We start from the raw sequence: 23767 nt of genomic DNA, 5'->3' as shown, positions 1-23767 counted from the left end.
AGTGATGGCTAGATTATGCATATAATTGACAATACAATCTGACTGACAGAGCTGAATAGCCCTTGCTTGTCAATTATTAGCTTAAGCCAAAGATCAAGATCAAAACACAGGGTGCCCGTTGACGAGTCCACCTCTGAGAACAAGAGGAAAGGTCACCATCTTTGCAATGTGGGCTCACATGTTATAGTGTCTGTTGAAGGACATGGCACATTTAACAGCATCAGAGCATTCCTTATTAAACTTTAATTACCACGTGCCTGCTAGTGCTGAAGAATGCCCACCTAAGGAGGAGTGATGGGCTGAGACAGGGACAGAGAGAACTCGCAGTCCTTTGTGAGCTTCCATGCAGTTGACTGCTCTTGGAAATGCCCAATTTATCTGCTGACAAACATGCCACCCCTTGGGGTTTCAGCATGCCCCAAGTCTTAAAGCTGCGAGTACCATCAGGTTAATGACACCAGGGTAAAAGGTACTATTAATATTTATCCATTGACCTAAAATCACCTCTGTTTCAAGAGCCTTGGGAAACTTGACAAGGGAAAGAACAAAGACACTAGTCACTCATCTTTCCCCAGTGGCCCTGTTACATAAACAGGTGCCAGTCTAGAGTGCATCTATAAAGGAAACATTAAATGTGTGACCTTATTCAAGGAAGCTCATCATAAGAGATATTCCAGATAATTCAGCCCAGCAAACATGTGCTTATTCTCATAACTAAACACTTATTTTATTATTTTTCTCACTCATTAAAATTTCTGGGTTAACAGCTGCCCAGACGTTGTTTCCTCTCTTTCCCCCAAACACATACAGTTGTGGAAAAAGGATGGTAGGGGAGGAAGTCATACATCACCACACACCACACACAAGAAAGCATGATCAAGAGGTGCAGGAGCCTGACCAGTATGCACAAGAGTGTGACTCCTCTCCAAACTTCTACACAGTGAAGGGAAATAAAACGGGTTCCATCTGTGCATACACCATTCAAACACAGAAGCAGCTTGCAACTCATTCGGTTGCTTGTCAGCTAACCCTGGCAGGATAGTAACAGGAATTTACTGTGAGGGATTATCTAGCTTGTCTATGATCTTGTTGCCTACGCTTCTGTGCACGGTCTTTGTTCCCTGGACACGTGGCTCAGCACACACATTTCCAGAGTCAGTTCAGGATTTCATCCTCCTCTTATTCCAAAAGGAGCACTCTGCCTGGTAGCCTAAGCCCTGGAATCCTTTCTAGTTCTACCCGCCAGCAGCCCTGCGCTAGCGTGCAGTGGTTAACAGCATAGAATTCCCCCAGAGTCAGGTAGACCTGGGTTTAAACCTAACTATTCATGCCTCTAGTCCTCTGTGTCCTTGTCTGTGAATCTGGGACTATAGCCATGTCATGGCGATGGTGCGAGGGTTAAATGAGATAACGGTTATATCATGCTTTGTACGGTGCTTAGAACCCATTAATGCTAAATAAGTGTCATCAATGGATTATTATCTGTACTATGAAAGCAAGGGTGTGCCGATTCACATCCTCAGAGGTTAGCTGGATTTAGCCTTTTCTCCCGGGAACATTCCTGATTTCCCAGAAGTGCTTTCAAGGATGTACTGAGTTTCCCAAAGTGCCCGGAAAACACTGGGGATGCACACCTCAAGTACTATAAAGCCAACAAGTTAGAGCCTGACCCTATAGCTGTCCTCAGCCCTGGCTGGGGCCTGGCCTACAGGCAAGGCTGCTTTAGGCTGAGGCTCTTTGAATGCTTTGAATAAATAGATCCCCTGGAGTCTGTAGGAAAAGACTTAAAAACCATTTTTCACAAGAAAACTGAATAGTGTTTTCAGGCAAGCCCTGCTGTATGGGCAAAGCCCACTGTGCTGGCTCCACGGAATCTGGCTGCCAAGCACATACTGTAAAATGGGGCGCTTTTTCCTCCTTTGCAGTGTTTCAGCCAGTTATCTGCCACTTCTCCCTGGGCCCTAGTTCTTGTGTGGAAGGTGCCAGAGACCAGAGGTGCCCTGGCAATCTTGCATTTCACAATCTAAGCTTTGGAACGAAGTCGCCAATTCACTCTATCCAGACTACAGAGGAATTATTCCTTTGCCTTGCTGGAAATTGGAGTAAAATCTTCCCATTTGTCAATTTCAACGATCGGCAGTTGGGTTGTGAAGTCTTATTGGAGATCAGGTTAGATCATTTCAAGTCCACGTGGAAGCAAAGTACCAGGTGGACCATCAACAGCATTGCTTCAAAAGCATGCTTCTTAAATGTATTTGATCTAAAAAATAATGAATAGTAGCCCTAACCGGTTTGGCTCAGTGGATAGAGCGTCGGCCTGCGGACTGAAGGGTTCCAGGTTTGATTCCGGTCAAGGGCATGTACCTTGGTTGCGGGCACATCCCCAGTAGGGGGTGTGCAGGAGGCAGCTGATCGATGTTTCTCTCTCATTGATGTTTCTAACTCTCTATCCCTCTCCCTTCATCTCTGTAAAAAATCAATAAAATATATTAAAAAATAATGAATAGTTATTACAAATGTATGCCCAGATGTTTTCCAAAGGCTTATCATTTGAAGAAGTCTTGGGGAGCTTCTTGTAATTGATTTAGGGAATCCCTTCATTCTGACACCTTGCAGGTCTGTTGATGGCAGGGACCATATTGTATTAATTTTGTAGGCCCAGGGCCTAAACATAGTAGCATTCATCCATATGTAGGCTTAGAGTATTTTTAAGAAGACACAGAACAGTGACCATAAAACCAAACTGAAATATACAGCAAGCATGCAACTGATATTAATATCTGACTTTAAACCCAAAGAATATAAGAGCCTCTCCCTTCAAACCAATAAGCAGTTTCTTCCAATTCAGCCTCTTTCCTCTCTCGGGAAGAAGACACGTCGAACATGTTCCCACTGCAGATCGCTGGGGTCATGACGCTAAACTGTTTGTGCTTCTGCAATAACCTTTCCAATTTGCTGGAGCAGTGCAAGATCAAACACAGGGTATTCTCAGGCCTCGGTGTCAGGAACACCGTGGGACCTGGATTGCGAGTGGAGTTCATTCTTTCCCAGCAGACTCTGCATTTCAATGTCAGGACTGGGCGCACCCCAGTCAGAGGTGCCAAGGAGCTAAGAAGTCCAAGAATGTTCGACATGTTCAACCACAACCTGTCTGGCAAGGTGCTTGATGAAGTTTGCCATTCAGGCGAAGGATTCCAGGCCCTCTGAGTAGCAGAGTGAACCTTGTGCTGCGTGCTCAGAGAGATGTTAATAAACAGCGCTGGGCAGAGCAGAGCCGAAAGGTGCCTTGGGGATGCCACCGCGACAATGTGGCTGTCCCAGCCGCAAAGCCCTGTGAGGGGACACAGCGTAGCCCTGGCTGCCCTAAGAAACCAGGCCTTTGACATTCTCTGAAAACCTGAGTGGTTGTCTGGAATAACTGGGGGAGCAGATGGATGCAATATTTGGAAACACGCAGGTGGTTGCTATGGGTGTTGTTTAATAACATAAGTGCTTTCCCCCTTCTTATTTCTATCACTTATGCCAACCCAATGATTGGTCTCTGGCATCCTAAAAGGACGCTGCAGGGCTCTCCCATAGCAATATGCTCATGGCACGGTGGCAATTTAAGTGGAGAAGACGGACCATATAAAACAATGACCTGTCTATAGCACGGTTGTTTTTTTCTTGGAGGGGCATAAAAAATCATCAGGGCACCTGAGAAAGACCATCAAACCCTCCATTCACATTTCATTATTGATATTTTGTTCTGGACCATCTCCCTCAAATGGTCTCCAAACCAAACCAAAGGGAAGGAAGAAAACAAAAAAACATAGTAAAGGGATGCTTAAACCCAGAAAGCACACCCCAATACATTCTGCATTCGTTGGGCCGAGTGGGAATGACCAAAGGAAACAGCCACTCTCTTCAGTTCCTCAGGAGTTGTCTATGGCTCCACACGTTCCCCCTCCCCCCACCCTCCTCCCAGGAATGTTGCTCCCAGCTCAGTGGTGCTGAGTTTCCAGAGAGACAAACTACTCTAACACTGAACTGCTTGGGACTGGAAGGAAAAGTCAGCTCTGAGAACAGTGTTTCTATTTAGACAGCTGTCTGGGGAAGCGGGCGCTGAGTGAAGGGGCAGGGAGCACAGACATCACACCAGCAACGAAGCAGGCAAAGCACCACTAGCTGCGGACACAGGGGCTGCTGGAGGTGGGTGTGAAGCACAGGGTGGCAGCGGTGAGTGGGCTCTGGGTTGGCTCCTGATTCCAGAGCGACAGAGCTCGCCCGGGCAGGAGGGGAGGGGGAGTGACTGAGTGTGCTGGGTGAAGAGAAATTTCAGGGGAAGCAGAAGAGAGAAGGTGCTTATAAATGTTAAATAACACTGAATTCAGACTTGCCATTTGGAGAATCCCAAACCCACAATCTGGATAAAACATGAAAAGAAAATAAAAAGCCGGGGATGTTAGTAGATTTTATGCAGATGTGTGGGTTTCCGGGAATGGTAAAATAATTCATTGATTGATTACCTGTCTTATTGTAAAATCTAGAAAGAAAGAGGATGATAAAAGTCTGCCACGACTCAAACAGCAGCTATGTTATGGGACGTATCCGATCCTAGGTGCACACAGGATACCACTGGATGAAAAGTTCCAGATGGCCTATGTAGTGTTAATCCAAATTTTGGTGGGTGGGGTCCAAATATTTCATGCTCTGAGATTCGCTTGCACTTTCCATGTAGAAAAGCCTCTTCCAATTTATTCCAAAAGGGTGTGCACCAAAACGAGTCATTTCTCAACTGCCCCAAGGTACACCCGAGAGAGGCCTATCAACACCATGGGCAATTTTCATCATCCTCTTGCAGTTCTAGAACAGTGTGGAAACCAGGAGAATAAGGTACCTGCTATGTGGACTGTTGACAGAGGGTCCAGGCTGGGAGAGACTACATTTGCCTCGTGGCTGTTTGCAATGAACAGGGGGTAAAGAAAGAAGAATGTTCAGTCCAGGCAAATAAAGACAAGCTACTGATGAAAATTAAACTAAAAATGCAGCAAGGGAAAAACAAATCAAACGAAATGATCAGTACCCATGATTAAGGAAACTGGCTTTTCTTTTGCGGAAGAAATGAGATAAATTTACAATGATGTTATTAGTCATCGGAGGGACATAAATTGTGGTTGAGAAGTTCATACCACAGTGGGCCTATTTTCTCCTCCCACGTTTCATGGTAGAAATTAAAGTGACCGTATGCTAGCTCGCATCTCTGTATACTTACTCTCAATAAAAATAAAGTTCAGCCCTAACCGGTTTGGCTCAGTGGATAGAGCGTCGGCCTGCGGACTGAAGGGTCCCAGGTTCAATTCCGGTCAAGGGCATGTACCTTGGTTGCGGGCACATCCCCAGTGGGGGGTGTGCAGGAGGCAGCTGATGGATGTTTCTCTCTCATCGATGTTTCTAACTCTCTCTCCCTCTCCCTTCCTCTCTGTAAAAAGTCAATAAAATATATATAAAAAAATAAAATAAAGTTCAGCCCTGGCTTGTGTGGCTCAGTTGGGTGTCGTCCCACACACCTAATGGTTGCTGGTTCAATTCCCGGTCAGGGCACAGGCCCAGGTTGCGGGATCAATCCCCAGCAGGGGGTGTGCAGGAGGCAGCCGATCAATGTTTCTCTCTCTCTCCTTCTTTCCTCCCTCTCTAAAATAAATAAAAACATATTTTTAAAAATAATAATAAAGTTCAATATACCAGGCCACACCATATTTTTCATATCTTCTAGAACACCAAAATAGTACCAAAATTGTTGATAGATAAAAAAATAGTAACAACGGTAATAGGAAATTGTTCTTCGTCAAATGATGAAGACCCAACAAGCTAAAGACTCAAGTTACATAAAGACTAAAATTTGAATTGAAAAGCCAGTATTCCTTCACATTCTTAAACTAGGATCTACAGGAAACTAGTGAATGTAGTAAAAAAATAAATATCCTAAAGAAAGGTCATAACATTTATCAGCATAGAACTTAAATGTTTATCACACACAAAAAAAATTACACATTAATGCTTCTAAAAACTAAGGACAATGGAATGATAATAAAAATGAATATAATCATAAAGCAGGACAAAAAAAAAATAACAAAACAAAAACAAGCTTCTAATTACAGAGAAATCAAGGTATAGAGTGTAGCCGGGGCTGACTTTGCTTCTGTGTGCCAGCGCGGCAGCCCCCACAGGCCTTGCGGCTGAGCCACCTTAAGCTGTTGCCATTTGGGGGGCCGCACAGCCACTGAAAACCTTCAGGACCACTCAGGAGCTTCCTTGAGAGTCAACAGATCCTCCGCTCACCTTATCCGTTCCACGGCCTCAGGGGCGCTGTGTCCACCTCTGGCGGAGGCCCCCTTCTCAGTGGAAGCTAGTTTTCTAGGTGGGCGGTGGCCGTGGTGGTTTGAAGGGAGGAGCCACCAGAGGGGCCAGGGAACATCATTCTAGAGATGGCCCTTGGAGCAAGAAAAATAATGTGTCTCCCTGCACACCAAGCCCACGTGGAGCCCTGATGCCTTTGAGAAACAGAGCCGCTCTTTTCCGTGCCTGACTGCAGGTGACGAGGGCACGTGGCAGGGGCTGAGGAAACAGCGCTTCATGGGTCACTGAGTGCCACTCTCGTCTGTAGGGGGACCCCTGCTTTAGGGGAGAGCCTGTGGACCCTGGTGGGTACAGATACTGTCACTCCCCAGTGTCCCTTGCCATGGGCCAATGACCAGCAGAAAGTTACCGTTCTCTGTCGGTTTGGGGTGCTTCTCCCTGACGTCGGACTCGGCGATCCCGAGGTGTCCAGTTCATCAGCAGAAGACCAGGAGGACAGATCCTACGTAGGAAATGGATTCTTTTAATGGCTCCACGTCCCAGAGGCACGATGGCTCTGGAACATATAATGTGCTTCCTATCCCATCCCCACCCATCCCCCACATAAATCAAGCCATTCATTCCTTGGGAAAAGTAGAATCCGGCAACTCCAAGAAGATTGGGACCTAGGTCTTCTAGGGCAGTGGTCGGCAAACTGCGGCTCGCGAGCCACATGCGGCTCTTTGGCCCCTTGAGTGTGGCTCTTCCACAAAATACCACGTGTGGGCGGGCACGTACAGTGCGATTGAAACTTCATGGCCCATGCGCAGAAGTCGGTTTTCGGCTCTCAAAAGAAATTTCAATCGTTGTACTGTTGATATTTGGCTCTGTTGACTAACTAATGAGTTTGCCGACCACTGTTCTAGTGTATTGGGCTTTCCTGGCTGTTTGTCCCTTTTGGAAAATACAGCTACAGGATCATTCTTCCTGTGTCACTCATAGATTTGTTATTTCTCAGTGACATGGATATGAGTGTGAGTCTAAGTGCAGGAGGGGAAGGAAGCTGCCTTAGAGCTGCAGGTCGCTCAGGCCAGAGAGAACAATTCATTTGAGTTAGAAATGAAATTCTCCCAGGAGCCTTTGAGCATCAGAGAAAATGTGTCGTTTCCAGCTGTTGCTTGCAGTAGACTGTTCTCCAACATTCTGAAAGGAGGGCACAGTGCTTGTGTGTTCATACAGTATTTCACAGTGAATGAAGCTTTACCAGGCATCTCTGCACCTGCAAATGCACTTCCCCAAACCAACACCACTCTCATAACGCAGCAGAGCGAAGGAAAAAAATAGCACAATACACGAGCACAGGACATTTTCTGTGAATTAACTGCTCTTCATGTTAGGAGAATTCAACCTTTTAGGCTGAATCATATGCAAATGATGGGCTGCGATGTATCATGGCTATGGTACAGAAAATACGTGAATTCTTAACGGGGTAAAATAAAATGTCACAGTAGTGGTGGTGTAAGGTTTGCAGTGACAATTACAGGAGGTCTCCTGGGTGTGACAGAATCAAACGCAGTGTTCTATTATAAGTTTGTAAGTCCCACCCAGCCAGCGTGGCTCAGTGGTTCAGCATCGACCTATGAACCAGGAGGATGTAGTTCAATTCCAGGTCAGGGCACATGTCCGGATTGCTGGCTCGATCCCCAGTGTGGGGTGTGCAGGAGGCAGTCAATGAATGATTCTCTCTCATCATTGATGTTCCTATCTCTCTCTCCCTCTCCCTTCCTCTCTGAAATCTATCTATCTATCTATCTATCTATCTATCTATCTATCTATCTATCTATATATATATTTTTAAAGACTATAAGTCCCTTTCTTATTTTGAGACCAGACTTGCAGGAGCCACGACCGAGAGTGGACACTGTAAGACATTCTGAAATGGACAAGGATGATGCTTCCTTGATGCTCTGTAAGAAAGGCTGCACAGTGCTGCCTGCTGAGCGCTTACCTGCTGACTGCTCGACATGTCCAGTAACTTCTCCAGCTCCTTGAGGTGACGACTGACCTCCTTCAAGAGCAGTTTGAGCCGATTTCCAATCACATGGACCTTTTCTTTGGCTTCTAAGCAGTCTGTGCCTTCAGCGTTCACCAACAGTTGGCAAGACATGTCTTGCAGCGAGGCCACTTTGAGCTGGGATTCCAAGAGCTCCTGCCTTATTTGCTATGTATATAGTAAGAAACAGTTCTCTAAGGATTTCTGATCATTAGGGAAAGTCTCTACAGCGCAGAATGACATCCCTTTAACTTACTGGGCACTTATGCCCGAGCCTCGGCATGCTGAGCTCACACAAGGAGGACAGAGCCGCCCATGGCATTTGGGAATCAGGGACCTGTGTTCTAATCTTGCCTCTGCCCAAAGCATTCCCTAAGACCCCTGAACCTTTTTGATGTGAATTTTGCTCCTTTGGTAAAATGATGATATTATTTCTTGCCTGATCCACAATAAGTATTCTTGGGTTCAAGTTAGTAAATATATGTGAAAGTACTTAAAATAGAAAGTATTATGCAAATGAGACATAAGGTAGTCTTTTAAACAGAACAGTAGAACATTACCATAAATGTATCAGACCTCCAGTATGTCTAGATACATTCAGATATCTGTTCAAGATTAAAAAAAAAAAAGATATGTGGTGATTTATCATTTACAACTTAAAGCCAGAGGTTCGAAGTTCAGTGGAAATGCAGTCGCATTGCTATTTCCTCTTGTATGGTACTGAATTAGAAGCGACTAATTCTGCTGGTTAGGTTAGTGAGTGTTCAATGGTAAGAAATAACATTTAAAAAATGCAGAAAGCTACAAAATTGAACTCATTTTCTCCTAATGGGATGCAAATCTGGTTCTGTATCGTCTATGAAGTCACTTAAGTACGCTGCACATTATATTGTCCACAGTTCTTTGTATGAGAATCTACCCAGAAATTCTGCAAGTTTCCTTCAGAAGTTAGTGCTAGAAAAAGTTTCTCACTCCCTGAGAACTGGTATGCTTCCTTTTTGTCAGATAATGAAAATAAGTGAAGTCATCACATTTCCCTTTTGGTCTTAACTTTCAGAAAACTTGATGTTAAGGTTAATGTAAAATTTGGTTCACTTAATTCATCTTACGAAGCCCTAATGCTCTCTATTTTAATAGTTGTAATGTCCTTTTATTATAAACCACCTTGTATACTTTTGGGACACGGATGTAACAAATACAGTTTAAATGAAAAATAAGTGTAATTCACCAAAGACCTGCTTTATAAAAACAAGTTAATTAAGATTAGAACAGCTAAGATTTCTACAATTGAGCCACAGCTTTGGGACCAGACTCTAAAGCTACTCGATGTCCTCTTCTGTGCACGTGTTCACTTCACAAAAATTAATTTAGAGGCCATAAGTTAAAAGGTAAAAAACATAACCACTTCTTTTCCTGCAAATGAAAGGGATCGCTGCTAAAACAACCAGAGGCTGCGGCGTTCACACATCTTACCGTAAGCTGTTTGTGCTGGTCCTGCAGTGTTTCTGCATCGAGGTGAGAATCGATAGGAACAATTTCATTTTTCCTTCTGTCGATGTTCTCCAGCAAGAGAAGCAAGTCATGACTCATCTCATGAAAATCCTAGGGCAAAAGTACAGAGCATGAAATCATCCTGAATAATATGGTTTTCTTTCACTCACAGCTTACATTTCTATTCTTTACAAACTGCTACCACTGGCAAAGACATGTTGGTTTTAAGATCTTAGGCACAACTCCTTCCTGAGCAAGGTGCTTGTGCTGTTGTAAGTATCGGAGCTCACATTCTTCCCAAAAGCATCTAACTTATTACTGGAGGGAAAATTCAGACATAAGGAAAATGGGTTCAAAATACAAAATACTGTAGAAATTACTAGGGCTATTATGTAGTATGGAAGGAAGCAACTCTGCTCCCCTCTTATCTCCCTGAATTCAAATCTTCCCATCTTTTTAAGGCCTAAATCCAATCCCTATGTCCTCATCCATCCGTTTGTTCATTCATTTATTCAACATATAGTTCCTGAGCATCTCCTGAGTGGAACTGTACCAGGAGGGGGTGCAGGGTTGAAACAACAGCCGGGGTACCTGCTGTCAAGGATCAGGCACTCTTGGGGCACATGTAAACCTGGGGAGCAGGCTTCACACCCTGAAAGGGCTTCCCTTCATGCTCAGAATACAACCCAAGCTCCAGGCCAGGACCTACCAGGCCCTGCATGATCTCATTCCTGATGACCTGCCTCATGGTTCTCGTCACTCCTGCCTCTCTGACTGCATTCTGATCACACTGGCCTCTTTTCTGCCCTTGGAGACACGAAGCCTTTCCATTTGTTCTATCTCCTTCATGGAACCACCCTTCCAATGTCAGCTCAAAGATGCTTAGGACTTCCCTGAACTCCCTCCCAGAGCGGCTTTTCTCAATTACTCTGATCAACATCTGGAAGCATCTTGGTTAGCCATTGAATTGCATTTTTATTGCCTGTTTTCCCCAACAAGAGAGGCTGTGGTGTATCGTGACTGCTTAGTGCAATACCTGTCAAACAGTGAAACTGGGCCAGTGTGGAATGAATATTTGTAATGCTCACTTTGATGTTCAGAAACTGCCTTCCGATGTGCTCAGTAAATGTCTGTTGAATGAATGAATGAATGCCATGAGTAGAAGAAGGAGTGGTGGGGCTGAGATGAACTTGTGGGAATAGTCTCTCGTTAGCTGGACAGAAGACGGGGTCTGGCTGCTCTGAAATGCTGTTCACATGTACATATACTCTAGTCCAGGTGTCCTCAAACTATGGCCCGCGGGCCACATGCGGCCGCCGAGGACATTTATCCGGCCCGCCGGGTGCCGCTGCCTGTCCTGCTTAGCAGCCGACTTGTCCCGGGCCCGCAGTGCGCATAGGAATTTGTTCATAGTTTTTTTTTTAAACTATAGTCTGGCCCTCCAACGGTCTGAGGGACAGTGAACTGGCCCCCTGTTTAAAAGGTTTGAGGACCCCTGCCTAGTCAAATAAAAAGTTTGGGCACCATGCTATCGCATTCAGATATTGACGCTGGGGAGCAACCGCATCCCTCTGGTGACCTTGCTAAACCAAGTCACAGGCTCAGCACCGCCGGGCACGTGTGGCTGGGAGCACAGCCTGCCCAAAGCCCCGCGGACCTGGCACTGCATCAGCGCGCCCTGGAGCAGGCCCCGCCACTCCTCCAGCAGGGAGCACACGCGGTCCCAGCGCGTGTTCATCTGGGACAGGCGGTCCTGCAGGGCCCGGCTCTCCTCGCCGCCCGTCTGTGTGAACTCGGAGCTGCACAGGTTGATGGAGAGGATGATGGCTTTGCGGTGATCCACGGCTTTCTGCAGCTCCTACGAAGAGGAAGGAGAACAACCAAACAAGGAAAAGAACGATGAAAACATTAAAAAAAAATAGTCTAAGGCCTTTGGAAAGGCTTCACCCAAATAAAAAGATCCATGAATACAAACTGGGCCTTAACAGGATGTCCAGATAAGCTACAGTGAGGTCACACACTGAGGACCAGGCTGCAGTTATGAGAGATGGACGAGATGTACACTTGACAACACGAACAGATCTCAGTAAAATATGGGGCAGAGTGAAAGAGGCAGAAACAGAGTGATACGTGCAACACAGCAGCATGTGTGTAATTTTTTTTTTTTTTTTAGAGAGAATCTTTTTTTTTTTTTTTAAATATATTTTATTGATTTTTTACAGAGAGGAAGGGAGAGGGATAGAGAGCTAGAAACATCGATGAGAGAGAAACATCGATCAGCTGCCTCCTGCACACCTCCCACCGGGGATGTGCCCGCAACCAAGGTACATGCCCTTGACCGGAATCGAACCCGGGACCCTTCAGTCCGCAGGCCGACGCTCTATCCACTGAGCCAAACCGGTTTCGGCAGCATGTGTGTAATTTAAAATACATGCGCTCACACCCAAACTTACTTTTTTTTGAATGAATATACAGGAACAAAGAATACTCATTAAATATTTCAGAATGGTTGCTGTGGGTCTGAGGAATGAGGATTAAAAAACAGTGCACGTGTGTGTGTGTGTGGGGGGGAGGATACATAAATAAAATTAAGAGGCATTTCGCAGGAAGCCACCATGACCCTGTGCAATAAAGTAAGGAATATGAGTAACTTGACACCCCCACCCCCAACCCCCGCCCCGGCATGGGATTTCAACAACAAAATGAAACAAAACCGGGCTCCAACAGTTCTGAGCAGCAGGAAATGCACTTTTTGTCCCAGTGTAAGAATCCCATTTCAATAGACCAGTGGTCGGCAAACCGCGGCTCGCGAGCCACATGCGGCTCTTTGGCCCCTTGAGTGTGGCTCTTCCACAAAATACCACGGCCTGGGCGAGTCTATTTGAAGAAGTGGCATTAGAAGAAGTTTAAGTTTAAAAAATTTGGCTCTCAAAAGAAATTTCAATGGTTGTACTGTTGATATTTGGCTCTGTTGACTAATGAGTTTGCCGACCACTGCAATGACCAATGGTACTCAGAGTTCTGTGCATGAGAACAGAATGGGAAGCTGGATGAGAAAGCAGATTCCCGGGCCCTGGCCTGCAGCTGTTCCAACTCCATCGGCACCGATCGCGGCTCCCAGGCTGAGGACACTGCCTACGTCACAGGCCACCTTCTGGGGATGGCCAGGAGAATGAGTTGGGTATTTCATCAGCTAACCAATTTAGTTTGATCACACTCACTCACACACACACACACACACACACACACACACACACACACCCCGGGCAACTGGTTTTTACTTTGTGCATTTCCTAGAAATCTAGACCTAAATTCCAAGAACTCGAGAGCATGATTATGTATTAAGGGAATAGCGAGGTTGTTTAAACATGCCCAGATCAAGTTAGGGTGAGTGACCCTGCAAATCCCACCCACCCAGGCTCCATTTTCTTAGAATTTCTCACTTTTCTGTGGTGTTTCCAACTTGTCTTAATTTTTCAATTTTTAATAGATTCTTAACACACTGAATATAGAGTCAACCACGGAGGCAGTATAAGATGGAGAGACATTATGGAAAGATACTTGGTGATGCCACAGCTTTATCCTCAGAAAACAGATAGGATTCTGGGGGAGGGGTACAGGCTGACGGTCAGGGTCTCACTCCTCTACCCTCATCTCGCTCAGATCAGACTCGGACCAGCATTTGCTCCATCTCCTTTATGAGGAATTTGGTTTTAATGCAACGCCGCCTTACGTTTTCCCGGAGAGAAACTCAAGGAATTGAAGTACTTTAGAGAAAAAAAAGCTTCTTACGGCCGGCTGGTGTGGCATAAAACACCACCACCAAAGCAAGCCACAAAAACGTCACTCCCAGATTCCTAGCGTGTGCCGAAACCAGAGGCACACAAGAACAGCGCGCTTCATCCTCCAGCCCAGCGAGCTTCATCCTCGAGCCCAGTGCGCTTCATCCTCCAGCCCAGAGAGCTTCATCCTCGAGCCCAGAGAGCTTCATCCTCGAGCCCAGCGAGCTCCATCCTCAAGCCCAGCGAGGTCAATCCTCGAGCCCAGCGAGCTTCATCCTCGAGCCCAGCGAGCTTCCTCCTCGAGCCCAGCGAGCTTCATCCTCGAGCCCAGCGAGCTTCATCCTCGAGCCCAGCGAGCTCAATCCTCGAGCCCAGCGAGCTCCATCCTCAAGCCCAGCGAGCTCAATCCTCGAGCCCAGCGAGCTTCATCCTCGAGCCCAGCGAGCTCAATCCTCGAGCCCAGCGAGCTTCATCCTCGAGCCCAGCGAGCTCAATCCTCGAGCCCAGCGAGCTCCATCCTCAAGCCCAGCGAGCTCAATCCTCGAGCCCAGCGAGCTTCCTCCTCGAGCCCAGCGAGCTTCATCCTCGAGCCCAGCGAGCTTCATCCTCGAGCCCAGCGAGCTCCATCCTCAAGCCCAGCGAGGTCAATCCTCGAGCCCAGCGAGCTCAATCCTCGAGCCCAGCGAGCTTCCTCCTCGAGCCCAGCGAGCTTCATCCTCCAGCCCAGCGAGCTCAATCCTCGAGCCCAGCGAGCTTCATCCTCCAGCCCAGCGAGCTTCATCCTCGAGCCCAGCGAGCTTCATCCTCCAGCCCAGCGAGCTTCATCCTCCAGCCCAGCGAGCTTCATCCTCCAGCCCAGCGAGCTTCATCCTCGAGCCCAGCGAGCTTCATCCTCGAGCCCAGCGAGCTTCATCCTCGAGCCCAGCGAGCTTCATCCTCCAGCCCAGCGCGCTTCATCCTCGAGCCCAGCGAGCCTGGGCAGCTCCCTTCTGAGGAAGAGCACACCTCGGAGCTCTCCAAGCAGAAAGACAGAATCCAAAGAGCTATCAGAACGGAACTGGGCTCTCACTCCACAGCACGCTTACAAAAGGCTACAATCCTAATGCATTTCAGTAGCTGGGCTGGGCAGGATTTCTAGGATCTAGAGACGGAGGGAAAGGAAGTGATCTTGTGTCCTGCACCCATACAGGAAATGCCAGAAGTCCTGCTCGTCCCAGAACGTCAGATGATTTCATTAGGCCTTCACACTCTCGCACACATAAAGTCTTGGAGAAGATTTCTCTGCAGCTTTAGATAGAGACTTGTAAGACCCTAATATCTAATCTCTCGATTTCCCTTAGAAGAGGTGAAATAGGTCCTAGAAGTACCTGGGTGGTTCAAAATTATAATTGATCATTTTGAAATACCAACTCGTTAAATAATACATGATTGTTTACACGGGGCTACTTCTACAACGTGGTCCATCTTCCTGTCCTTCCAAGCCTTCTCTATAAGCTCTGATTAGGGAAGGCTGGGTGGCGGGAGGCGGGAAGAGCATCCCTGTGACCTTCTGCTGACAATTTCCCTGCTGCTGCATCACAGCAACACAGCTGGGCTCATGGCTGCACCCGCCCAGGCCTCCCAGGGTTGCACCTGTCTGGCCGCTCTGGGAAAGGCCAAGGGCAGCTCACCTTGAGCTTCTTGATTTGCAGTTCGATGGACTGGATGTCGGTGCTGAGCTCCAGGCGCCGGAGGCGCTCCAGCTCCTCCTCCGTCTCCCCCAGCCAGGTCCAAATGTTGTTCAGGTCGGAGCCGAACTGCTGCCACTTCTGGAGGTTCTGCTTCATCCGCAGCTCCTTGCTCAGGGCCTGCGCCTGGATGAGCTCCCACCGGTCAATCACACCTGCGAGACAGGACACATGGCAGGCATTCTCCTCCACGGGCCGGGTTTAGGGGAGGCTGAAAGCGTGCATTGGGCTGACTTTAATAGCAACAGAGAGAAAGGAATCCCCCCGGCATGTCTGTTTCCATCAGCTGCAAAGAATAGTGTCACGGCTGTTCTTCTGATCTGCATTTTTAATGGTGGCGGAGTAAAAAAACAAATAAGAGCTACATGGGGTTTAACATTGCAAAGAGCTTTATGAAGGAATGAGCAGCAGTGTGCCTGAAGAGAACCTTCAATTCTTGATTTCTCTCTGCAAGAGAGCTCTGAGAGTGTACATCTAAGATGCTTGACAAGACCTATGAACCAGGAGATCACAGTTTGATTCCCGGTCAGGGCACATGCCCGGGTTGCAGGCTCCATTCCCAGTAGGGGGCCTGCAGGAGGCAGACCATCAGTGATTCTCTCTCATTACTGATGTTTCTCTTTCTCTCTCTCCCTCTTCCTTTCTGAAATCAATCAAAAAATATTTAAAATATAAAACAAAATAACATAATAAAATGCCTGACTAGTGACAGTAGGGACAGTGCACTGAAGGAGAGGGGTCACAGATGCATTTCACCTCCCTCTCTGTCACAGGAGATCACTGGGACACGGAGACAAGTTCTCGGGATGGAAATGTGCAGAAGGAGGTAAGCGACACTTCATGTGCAACAACGTGCTCCTGAGCCGTCCACGCCCCTGTCCTGCCCGGAGCGGCACCCACTCACCGGCCGTCTGGGCTTCAGTGCTGTTCAGGTTCACGAAGCCGGGAAAGTTCTCCTCTTCCTCCTTCAGCTGGTGCTCCAGCCTCCGCACCGAGTCGATGCTGCCGCTGCACTCCGCCAGCAGTTTCATCTGTTTGGACCCAGAAAACAGGCCCCGTCACCAGGCTCTCACATTCCCACGAGTGCAAGGGCTTCTGGGGAAATGTCTTTGTAGTTCCTCAAAGAGCACAGTGGCTGTGCTACTCTGCTAAACAAGGTCAAGTTCAAAAGCATGCCTCTTAAACATGGGACACCTCCATAGACACATAAAGCAAGGCTCAAAGATGTACTTGGCATATGTGCTTTTGCATGGGAAGTCCTCAAAATATTTTTGAAATTAAGTTTATAACTCAAGACAGACTAGGGCCAGGGGTGGGCAAACTTTTTGACTCGAGGGCCACAATGGGTTCTTAAACTGGACCGGAGGGCCGGAACAAAAGCATGGATGGAGTGTTTGTGTGAACTAATATAAATTCAAAGTAAAGGAGCAGAGGGGAGAGCAAGAGAACCCTCCGCTCTTTCGGCTCCGTGGGCCGGATAGAACAGCCGAACGGGCCGGATCCGGCCCGCGGGCCGTAGTTTGCCCACGGCTGGACTAGGCCCTGCTCGGGTAGTTCAGCTGATTAGAGCATTGTCTCGATATGCCAAGGTTGTGGGTTTGACCCTCTGTGCGGGCACATATAAGAAGCAACCAATGAACGCTTATAGAAGTGGAACAGCAGACCCATGTTTCTCTCTTTCTCCCTCTCTTTCCTTTCTCCCCTCCCTTCCCCCCTCCCTGCCTCTCTCTTTAAAATAAATAAATTAAAAAAATTAATGAAGACAGATTAAACCCATCTTGGATTTAAACTCGGAGCCCTTAGCTGGTATTACATTACATAATTTCTGGCAAGTTGCTCCCTCTTTCTTAAACTGAAAAGTGGAAATAATAATATTACCACAAATCTCAAAGGAACAGTTTTTGTATTAAGTAATTAAAATACTTAAAAGCATAAAGCAATATTAAAACCAGCTGCTTCATGAGAAAATGGAAGCATTGCTTAATAGGTATTAAAGGAATAAAGTCTAATATCAAAGGAGAAGCTTCCAACTCCATGCTTAGTAGCATGGAATTCAAAGATTAAAGGAACGCATCATTTCAAGGCATGCATGCTCTACTGACCATAAAGTCACCTTTCAAAGCCTGTAACGAATCACATGGCTATTAAGTGACTTTGATTGCTTTTGATTGAGGTTGACTATAATCTCAGTGATGTCAGCACTGACCTCAGGAAACTACACTATATTTTGCAAAAAAGAGGTTTCACTCTAATAGAAGTCAGTGTAATAGGCCAGATTGGACAGGAAGTGAACTCATAATTGGTCACTCTTCTGTAATTGTGGGGATGTGAACATCAGCATATACAACTCGAATGGTTCTCTTCTCTGATTTCAAAAAGCAGTATGTGAGGCTTCGTAAAATTAAGAATTCTTTCCTGCCCTAGCCAGTTTGGCTCAGTGGATAGAGCATCAGCCCACAGATTGAAGGGTCATGGGTTTGATTCGGGTCAAAGGCATGTACCTCGGTTGCAGGCTTGATCCCTGGCCCTGGTCGGGAAGCAACCAATCATTGTGTCTCTCTCACATCAATGTTTCTCTCTGTTTCTCCCTGTCCCTTCCACTCTGTCTAAAAATCAATGGAAAAAAATATCCTCGGGTGAGGATTAACAAAAACAAAAATATTTCTTTCCTTTTTTACTAGGCAGTCTCTGGGGTGGGAAAAGAAGGTACGAGGCATAGATGAGATTTCCTTTCAGACTCTCTTGCTTGAATATGTATAGGAAAGCAGGTAGTTCTCTGGGAAAAATTATTTGGTCAGTAACTTGAGCAGAGCAAATAAAGTCATTATATACTTTCCTAAGAGCTTAAAAAAAAAAAAAAAAGGAGTGGTAATATACACTCTCTTGCTATCTTTTCCACAAATTCCTCGTTAGAATTGTTTTCTCCAGAATGAACATACTAAAAACAGAAGAAAAACACAGTCCCAAGGCCATCCGGTGAATCAATAAACCTAAGAAAAGAACTTAAAAAATTCCTTGTTAGTAATCTCTTAGCTAAAATCTGTTGCTCCAAGGATAACCATGGCCCAAACGCGATTAGCTGAATTTGGAAAAATGCCTAATCACTTTCGGGAGCCAAAGCATTTTATTACTTTCAATTAAGCGGACCTCACGAAGTTCTCAGAGTAAAGGAACAGGCTGGCCGTTGCAGTAGGTCAGTGGGCCTGCCCAAGGTCCAGCTAGATGCAACAGGTAACGCTGCTAACAGGGCTTTGTTTTGCACATCCACGCCCGAGTTCAAGGGCAGCTTGGTGTTTGGAGAGCTCACAAAGCCTTCATGTCCCAGACAAATTGTTCTCTGTCACACAACTGTGACTTCCAGGTACCTGTCCGCATCAGGATACTCACGTAGCCGCGGTAGCTGGTGTCCAGCTCTGGTCCTGTGGGAGTTTTGCTGCGGATGATATCTTCTGTTTGCTGCATCCGAAGGCGGCTGTCGTCCAGGGCTTTGCCCAGTTGTCGGATCTGCGACTCTAAGGCACTGGGATCCCCTGCGGAGTCAACCATAAGATTTTTTACAAGCTTTGCAGGCGTGACCTTCAAGAAGTTTAAGAAATTACTGCAGTTAGAGCTGTATAGAAACAGCATGGGTGAGGGCAATCATAAAGCGAGTTTAGTACTGACGTGCTGGTGAGTGAGAGGTTTAAATGACCAGACCGATGAATGTGCTTCACGAAGAGTCCTAGCTGCCTGGATACGGAAAAAGGGCTCTGCAGTGGGTTCTATCAGCCCTGGGCCTGCCCCCTTTTACAGTGGATCCCCTGAAAATCTGTGAACTGTGGAAGGCCTTTCTGAAAACCTCGTCTGCTCCCCAATAACGGCAAGGCAGCTACTTCTCACACTCCCTCTGCAGTCACTTATGAAGCAGAAGAAGACACGCCCTCTCATTTTCCTTTCTGCATCTCAGCAGAAGACAGTGCCACTGAGGTGCCAGGTGGCCGCGTCATTCACTTAAGGCAGGACTTCAAGTTAGCCAAGGAAAGACTTGCTCAAGATAGGTAGGTATGGAAACAGCAAACGAGCAATGACTTGCTTTTGTTTAAAAGGTAAATCAGAAGCCGGAGAAAGCTAAGATTTTAGCATTTCCCTCTTGCCTTGCTCTTCCTCACAGCCTAGAACTCCCGGCTCAGTCTCCTTGCAGAGATGCAATACCTCTTGGCAAAATTCTTTGCGTGCGTGTGGGCGTGCATGTGTGTGTGCATGCAGCGGTGTGCTTGCATGTGTGTATTGCAGTCTTTGACCTGAACAAGAGCATGGATTATCAGAGTGAAGCCAGCACAGGGTGAAAGCAGAACAAATATCAGTAAGCCTTACGACTTTTTTCTTTTAAGGTCTTCTAAATACACCTGGAAGAGGTCTCCCTGGGAGCCAGGCTAGCATCATTTCATCAATGGTACTTTGCTTCCTGTCCTTTTGTTTTTAAAAATTTAAGTGTGAACGAATAACCCAGCAACCCATTACCACATCACTGTGTTCAAACCCTATGCTCCACCCTCCTCCAAATTACTGACCCTGAACTACATCCAGTTTGTCTAGCGCAGTGGTCGGCAAACTCGTTAGTCAACAGAGCGGCAAACCACGGCTTGCGAGCTGCATGTGGCTCGCGAGCCGCAGTTTGCCGACCCCTGGTCTAGTGCAAAACTGGTTTCATTTTGCTTTCTTTAATTTTTCTTGTTTCAGGAATCCTTCTGTCCTGAAAGAAAAATCTAAGTCTTAAGGTACAGTGGAATACAATTTTCATTTCAAAGGATTTATAGGTGGTTAGACTTACTAAATAACATTTACACAGAGCTGAACATCTGGTCTCAGTCCTTGTCTAATATGTGACCCCTGAGGTCAGGAGGACGAGGGGCGGCCCAAGGTCAGCCATGCAGGCTGGTGTTTCCACCAGAGCCTGAGCCCTGACTCTCCAGCCAGAGGGAGGTGGGCGACCCAGCAAAGTCATGAAGTCAGGGCTGCTACAACCCCACAGGGCGCCAGGCCACACATGCTGAAGACTAGGGCTTCTGTCCCCTGTTCTCTGTTCTCTGTTGCTGATGGGCACAGCAGGGTGCATGCACCTCATGAGCCTGATCGCCACGGAGCAGGTGCGCAGTTCCTGCACTCGGTTATTCAGATCTTACTCTTGGTGTTGATTAACCTCATATTTGTTTTGTTTTCGTTTTCGTGGTAAAGCAGTCAGTAGAGAAGGCTCTGCCTTAACATGCTTGTGCCACCGAGCCAAGGGAGGGACAGGCGGTGCTGAGAAGGGGCCTGTGATAGGTGAGGGCGGAGGCTGCTTTGGCTGGGCGCGCCTACCAGAGGTATTTCTGATGGCACTTTCTGTGAGTTTTACATAGGCCTCGGGACTTTCGGGGATCATGACATCTGCAAAAAGAGCACAGTCTAAGTTGACGGGTAAATTCTGGAAACGTTGATTCCCTTGTGGCAGGAAAACAACTTTCCTGGGGAAAAAAGGAAGTTAGTTCTTGTAGACAGCTCCTGGGCATGTTTGCTTGAAGTGAATCCTAGTGAGGGCTCCCACTCACTGGTTGAGAGTGTTTTAGGAGCCAGGCACTGTGTCCAGCACTCATGTACCCCCACAGCCACCCTGCAGTGAATGGGAGAGTCATTCCCATTTTATGGATGAGAAAATTGATGTCCAGAGGAATTAAGTTACTCATCAAAGTCTCAAAAGGTACTAAAGAAATTTCAAGCCAGACAGTCAGATTCCAGAGCAGTGCTGAAAGAGGCCAATGGACATAACGTGAGCTGCACATGTAATTTCTAACAGCCAGGTTCAAAAAGTAATAAAAAAATAGATGAAAATAACATTAATACTTTATTTTACTAAAACAATACATCTAAATTATAGCATGGAATCAACATATTCTTGTGTAATATTCTTTCTTTGTGTAAGCCTTTGAACTTCATGTATTCATGGAAGTGTGTCTGATACAGCAAATCTCAACAGCAGTCACGTGTCAGTGCCCAACATCCAGTGCTCCAGGGGCTACATACTGAACAGCGCTGTCTTACATACCAAATGCCTAACTATTAGACAATACCATAAAGACAAAACAGGAATGAGAGAAATCACATCTTTCACTAAGATACTCGAGCCAGAAAATCGCCTCTACCCCAGTTCTGTCAGCCATCAGATATGGAGGGAGGAGTGTGCTTTAGATTTGTCACTTCTCTTCCCTTCTCTCTCTTTCCCAGTGCTGTTCCTTTAGTTCAGGCCACCATCCCATCTCTGTCCTGGATTAGAAAACGTTTTCATTTGGACTCTTTTCCTCCCAATGCTCTTCCCTCCATCTAGTATCAAGATAGGTTCTTTGAAAATATGCATCTGATCACATCACTTCCTGCCTTAGGCCCCTGCTGTGGCTCCCCGTTACCTTCTGGATAAAAGCCAAACTCCTTTCCATGTGAACAGGCCGCGTTATGACCAGGCCCTGGTTGGCCTTTCACCTCCTCCTTGTCCACTCTGTGCTTCCCAATCTACAGCCTGTCACTGTGGACAAACCTCCGGTGACCAGCAGTTCTGTGGCTACTCAGAAAGCTGGGATGAGTGCCCTCTGCTTTTCTCCTCTGAACACTGCTGCATCCCCCCGACCGACTCCTACTCATCCCTTAGGGCTCCGCTCAAGGTCCCTTCCCTAAAGGCATTCCTCAAAGCTCCGGGTTAGGTGTCCCCTGGTTGTGCTCCTGTACCTGCCCATGCACGTTATATCCTGGGGCCAAACATGTCCTACTTATTGTCCGCGTTACACACTTGAGTGTAAGAAAAGGAACTGCGTGTTCCCAGCGCTTAGCAAAGCACTCGTCACATTGTAAGGCCCTAAGTATATGTGCGATAAATCAATGGCCATGCCAACTTTTGTCTTTGATAGTCACACGAATATCCAATGTTCCCTTATGTACACTTTCCCTTCGTGGGAGAAGGAAGAAGATGGGTCTGCGGAGTGACATGTTTCCAGTACAACATCCACTCCCTTTTATTTCCTTTCAAGCTGGTATATAGGAAGCGCTCTTTCCTACCTGATAAGCCAACAGCTCCCCTGAGGTAGAAATCTTTGTCTTCCTGACCCTCTTCATCCTCAGAAGGCAGAGTTCTGGACACGGCAGACTCCAGGTCACGACTGAGGTCATAGTCATGGTCCCACTCCAGGGGGATGGAGTCCACACTGGCAGGGGTGTCCCGTCCTGACCGCTCGCTCCGGAGGGGCTGGGCGAGGGAGAGGGAGGGGTTGGAGGAAGGCTGGGGGGACAGCACGCTGTCCGCGGAGGTGTCATGCCAGCGGAGGTCTGAGAGAGCTGCCGAGTCCTCCAGCTCCAGCTCCCGGTCAGAGAGGTCGTGCTCATCGTCTGGGAGCTAGAAAGGCAGTCAAGCCAACTCCGTTACCGCAGCGACCAGGGGATCCCCCCTCACGTCTTGTCCTGCCTCTCGCCAAAGCTCAGAGTTCACGCTTGTCGGGGTCACATTCCTACCTCAGTGGGGATAATTTTAAACTTCCTATCGCCAAATAAGCAAGAATCTTGTGATCACTTTTAAAAAGGTCTTATAAATTAATCTAACAAAGCCTCGGTTTTATCAGCACTAAAACGGAAGTAATATTAAAAGCTACTGCCCAGCTGGTGTGGCTCAGTGGACTGAGTGTCATCCATGGACCAAGAGATGCTGGGTTTGATTCCTGGTCAGGGTACATGCCCAGGCTGTGGGCTCCATCCCCAGTAGGGAGCGGGCCGGAGGCAGCTGATCGATGTGTCTCTCTCGTTGATGTTTCTATCTCTCCCCCCCTCTCCCTTCCTCTCTATCTAAAAATCAATAAAAATGTATTTTAAAACAAACAAAAAACTACTTCAAAGAATCGGTATAAGATTAAATAAGATAATGTGAATAAAGGCAATTTAGTACTATGCATACAACACAACACAAACACAGTGGCACATGTCAGAAACAGAAGGAAATCACTGATAAAATCGTAGCTGGTCCGTTTTAAACTTATATCCCAGACACAAAATATAGTTAACACAGAAGGTTCCAAATATCTGGGTAATAACATTTTGAGGCTGAGACGTGATTATGGCAGCAATTAGGGGAATGGCAGAGAAAAAAATTCCACAAAACAACCTCATCAATAGAGCAACTATTTACATTGTTCACGTTCATCTCCTTCTTTCTTCTAGAAGCTTCTTTATTTATCTTCCATCGACGATATGTGCAGAGTACTCTTCTAAGCTATCTATCAATCTAGCATCTATTTATCAATCATATATCCATCCTCATTTCATGCCCCAAATAATCCTTTCTACAAGGTAGGTACCGTTATTAAACCAGTTTTACAGTTGAGGAAACTGAGGCAAGATACGTG

At 46.7% G+C, this 23767-nt stretch overlaps 1 protein-coding gene across 8 annotated transcripts in view; it reads right to left on the bottom strand.

Annotated features, from left to right (window-relative positions):
* Positions 1-23767, bottom strand: part of SYNE1 (spectrin repeat containing nuclear envelope protein 1) — a 400736-nt gene that overhangs the window by 3627 nt on the left and 373342 nt on the right. For 3 of the 8 annotated variants that reach the window (XM_080663595.1, XM_080663601.1, XM_080663603.1), the window contains 9 exons: positions 22434-22767; positions 18759-18901; positions 16276-16402; positions 15315-15526; positions 11520-11720; positions 9845-9973; positions 8327-8539; positions 6749-6841; positions 4880-4938 (listed from right to left, as the gene is read on the bottom strand). In XM_080663595.1, the coding sequence (XP_080519721.1) occupies positions 4880-4938; positions 6749-6841; positions 8327-8539; positions 9845-9973; positions 11520-11720; positions 15315-15526; positions 16276-16402; positions 18759-18901; positions 22434-22767 (1511 nt within the window). Of the gene's footprint in view, positions 1-4879; positions 4939-6748; positions 6842-8326; positions 8540-9844; positions 9974-11519; positions 11721-15314; positions 15527-16275; positions 16403-18758; positions 18902-20708; positions 20778-22433; positions 22768-23767 lie in introns of all 8 variants that reach the window. The other 5 variants (XM_080663596.1, XM_080663602.1, XM_080663597.1 and 2 more) reach the window with 4 other exon arrangements.

This window comes from Plecotus auritus (genome assembly GCF_963455305.1).
Source record: "Plecotus auritus genome assembly, chromosome: 4".
NCBI classification, from domain to species: Eukaryota; Metazoa; Chordata; class Mammalia; order Chiroptera; family Vespertilionidae; genus Plecotus; species Plecotus auritus.
This window is presented reverse-complemented; position numbering and strand designations above follow the sequence as displayed.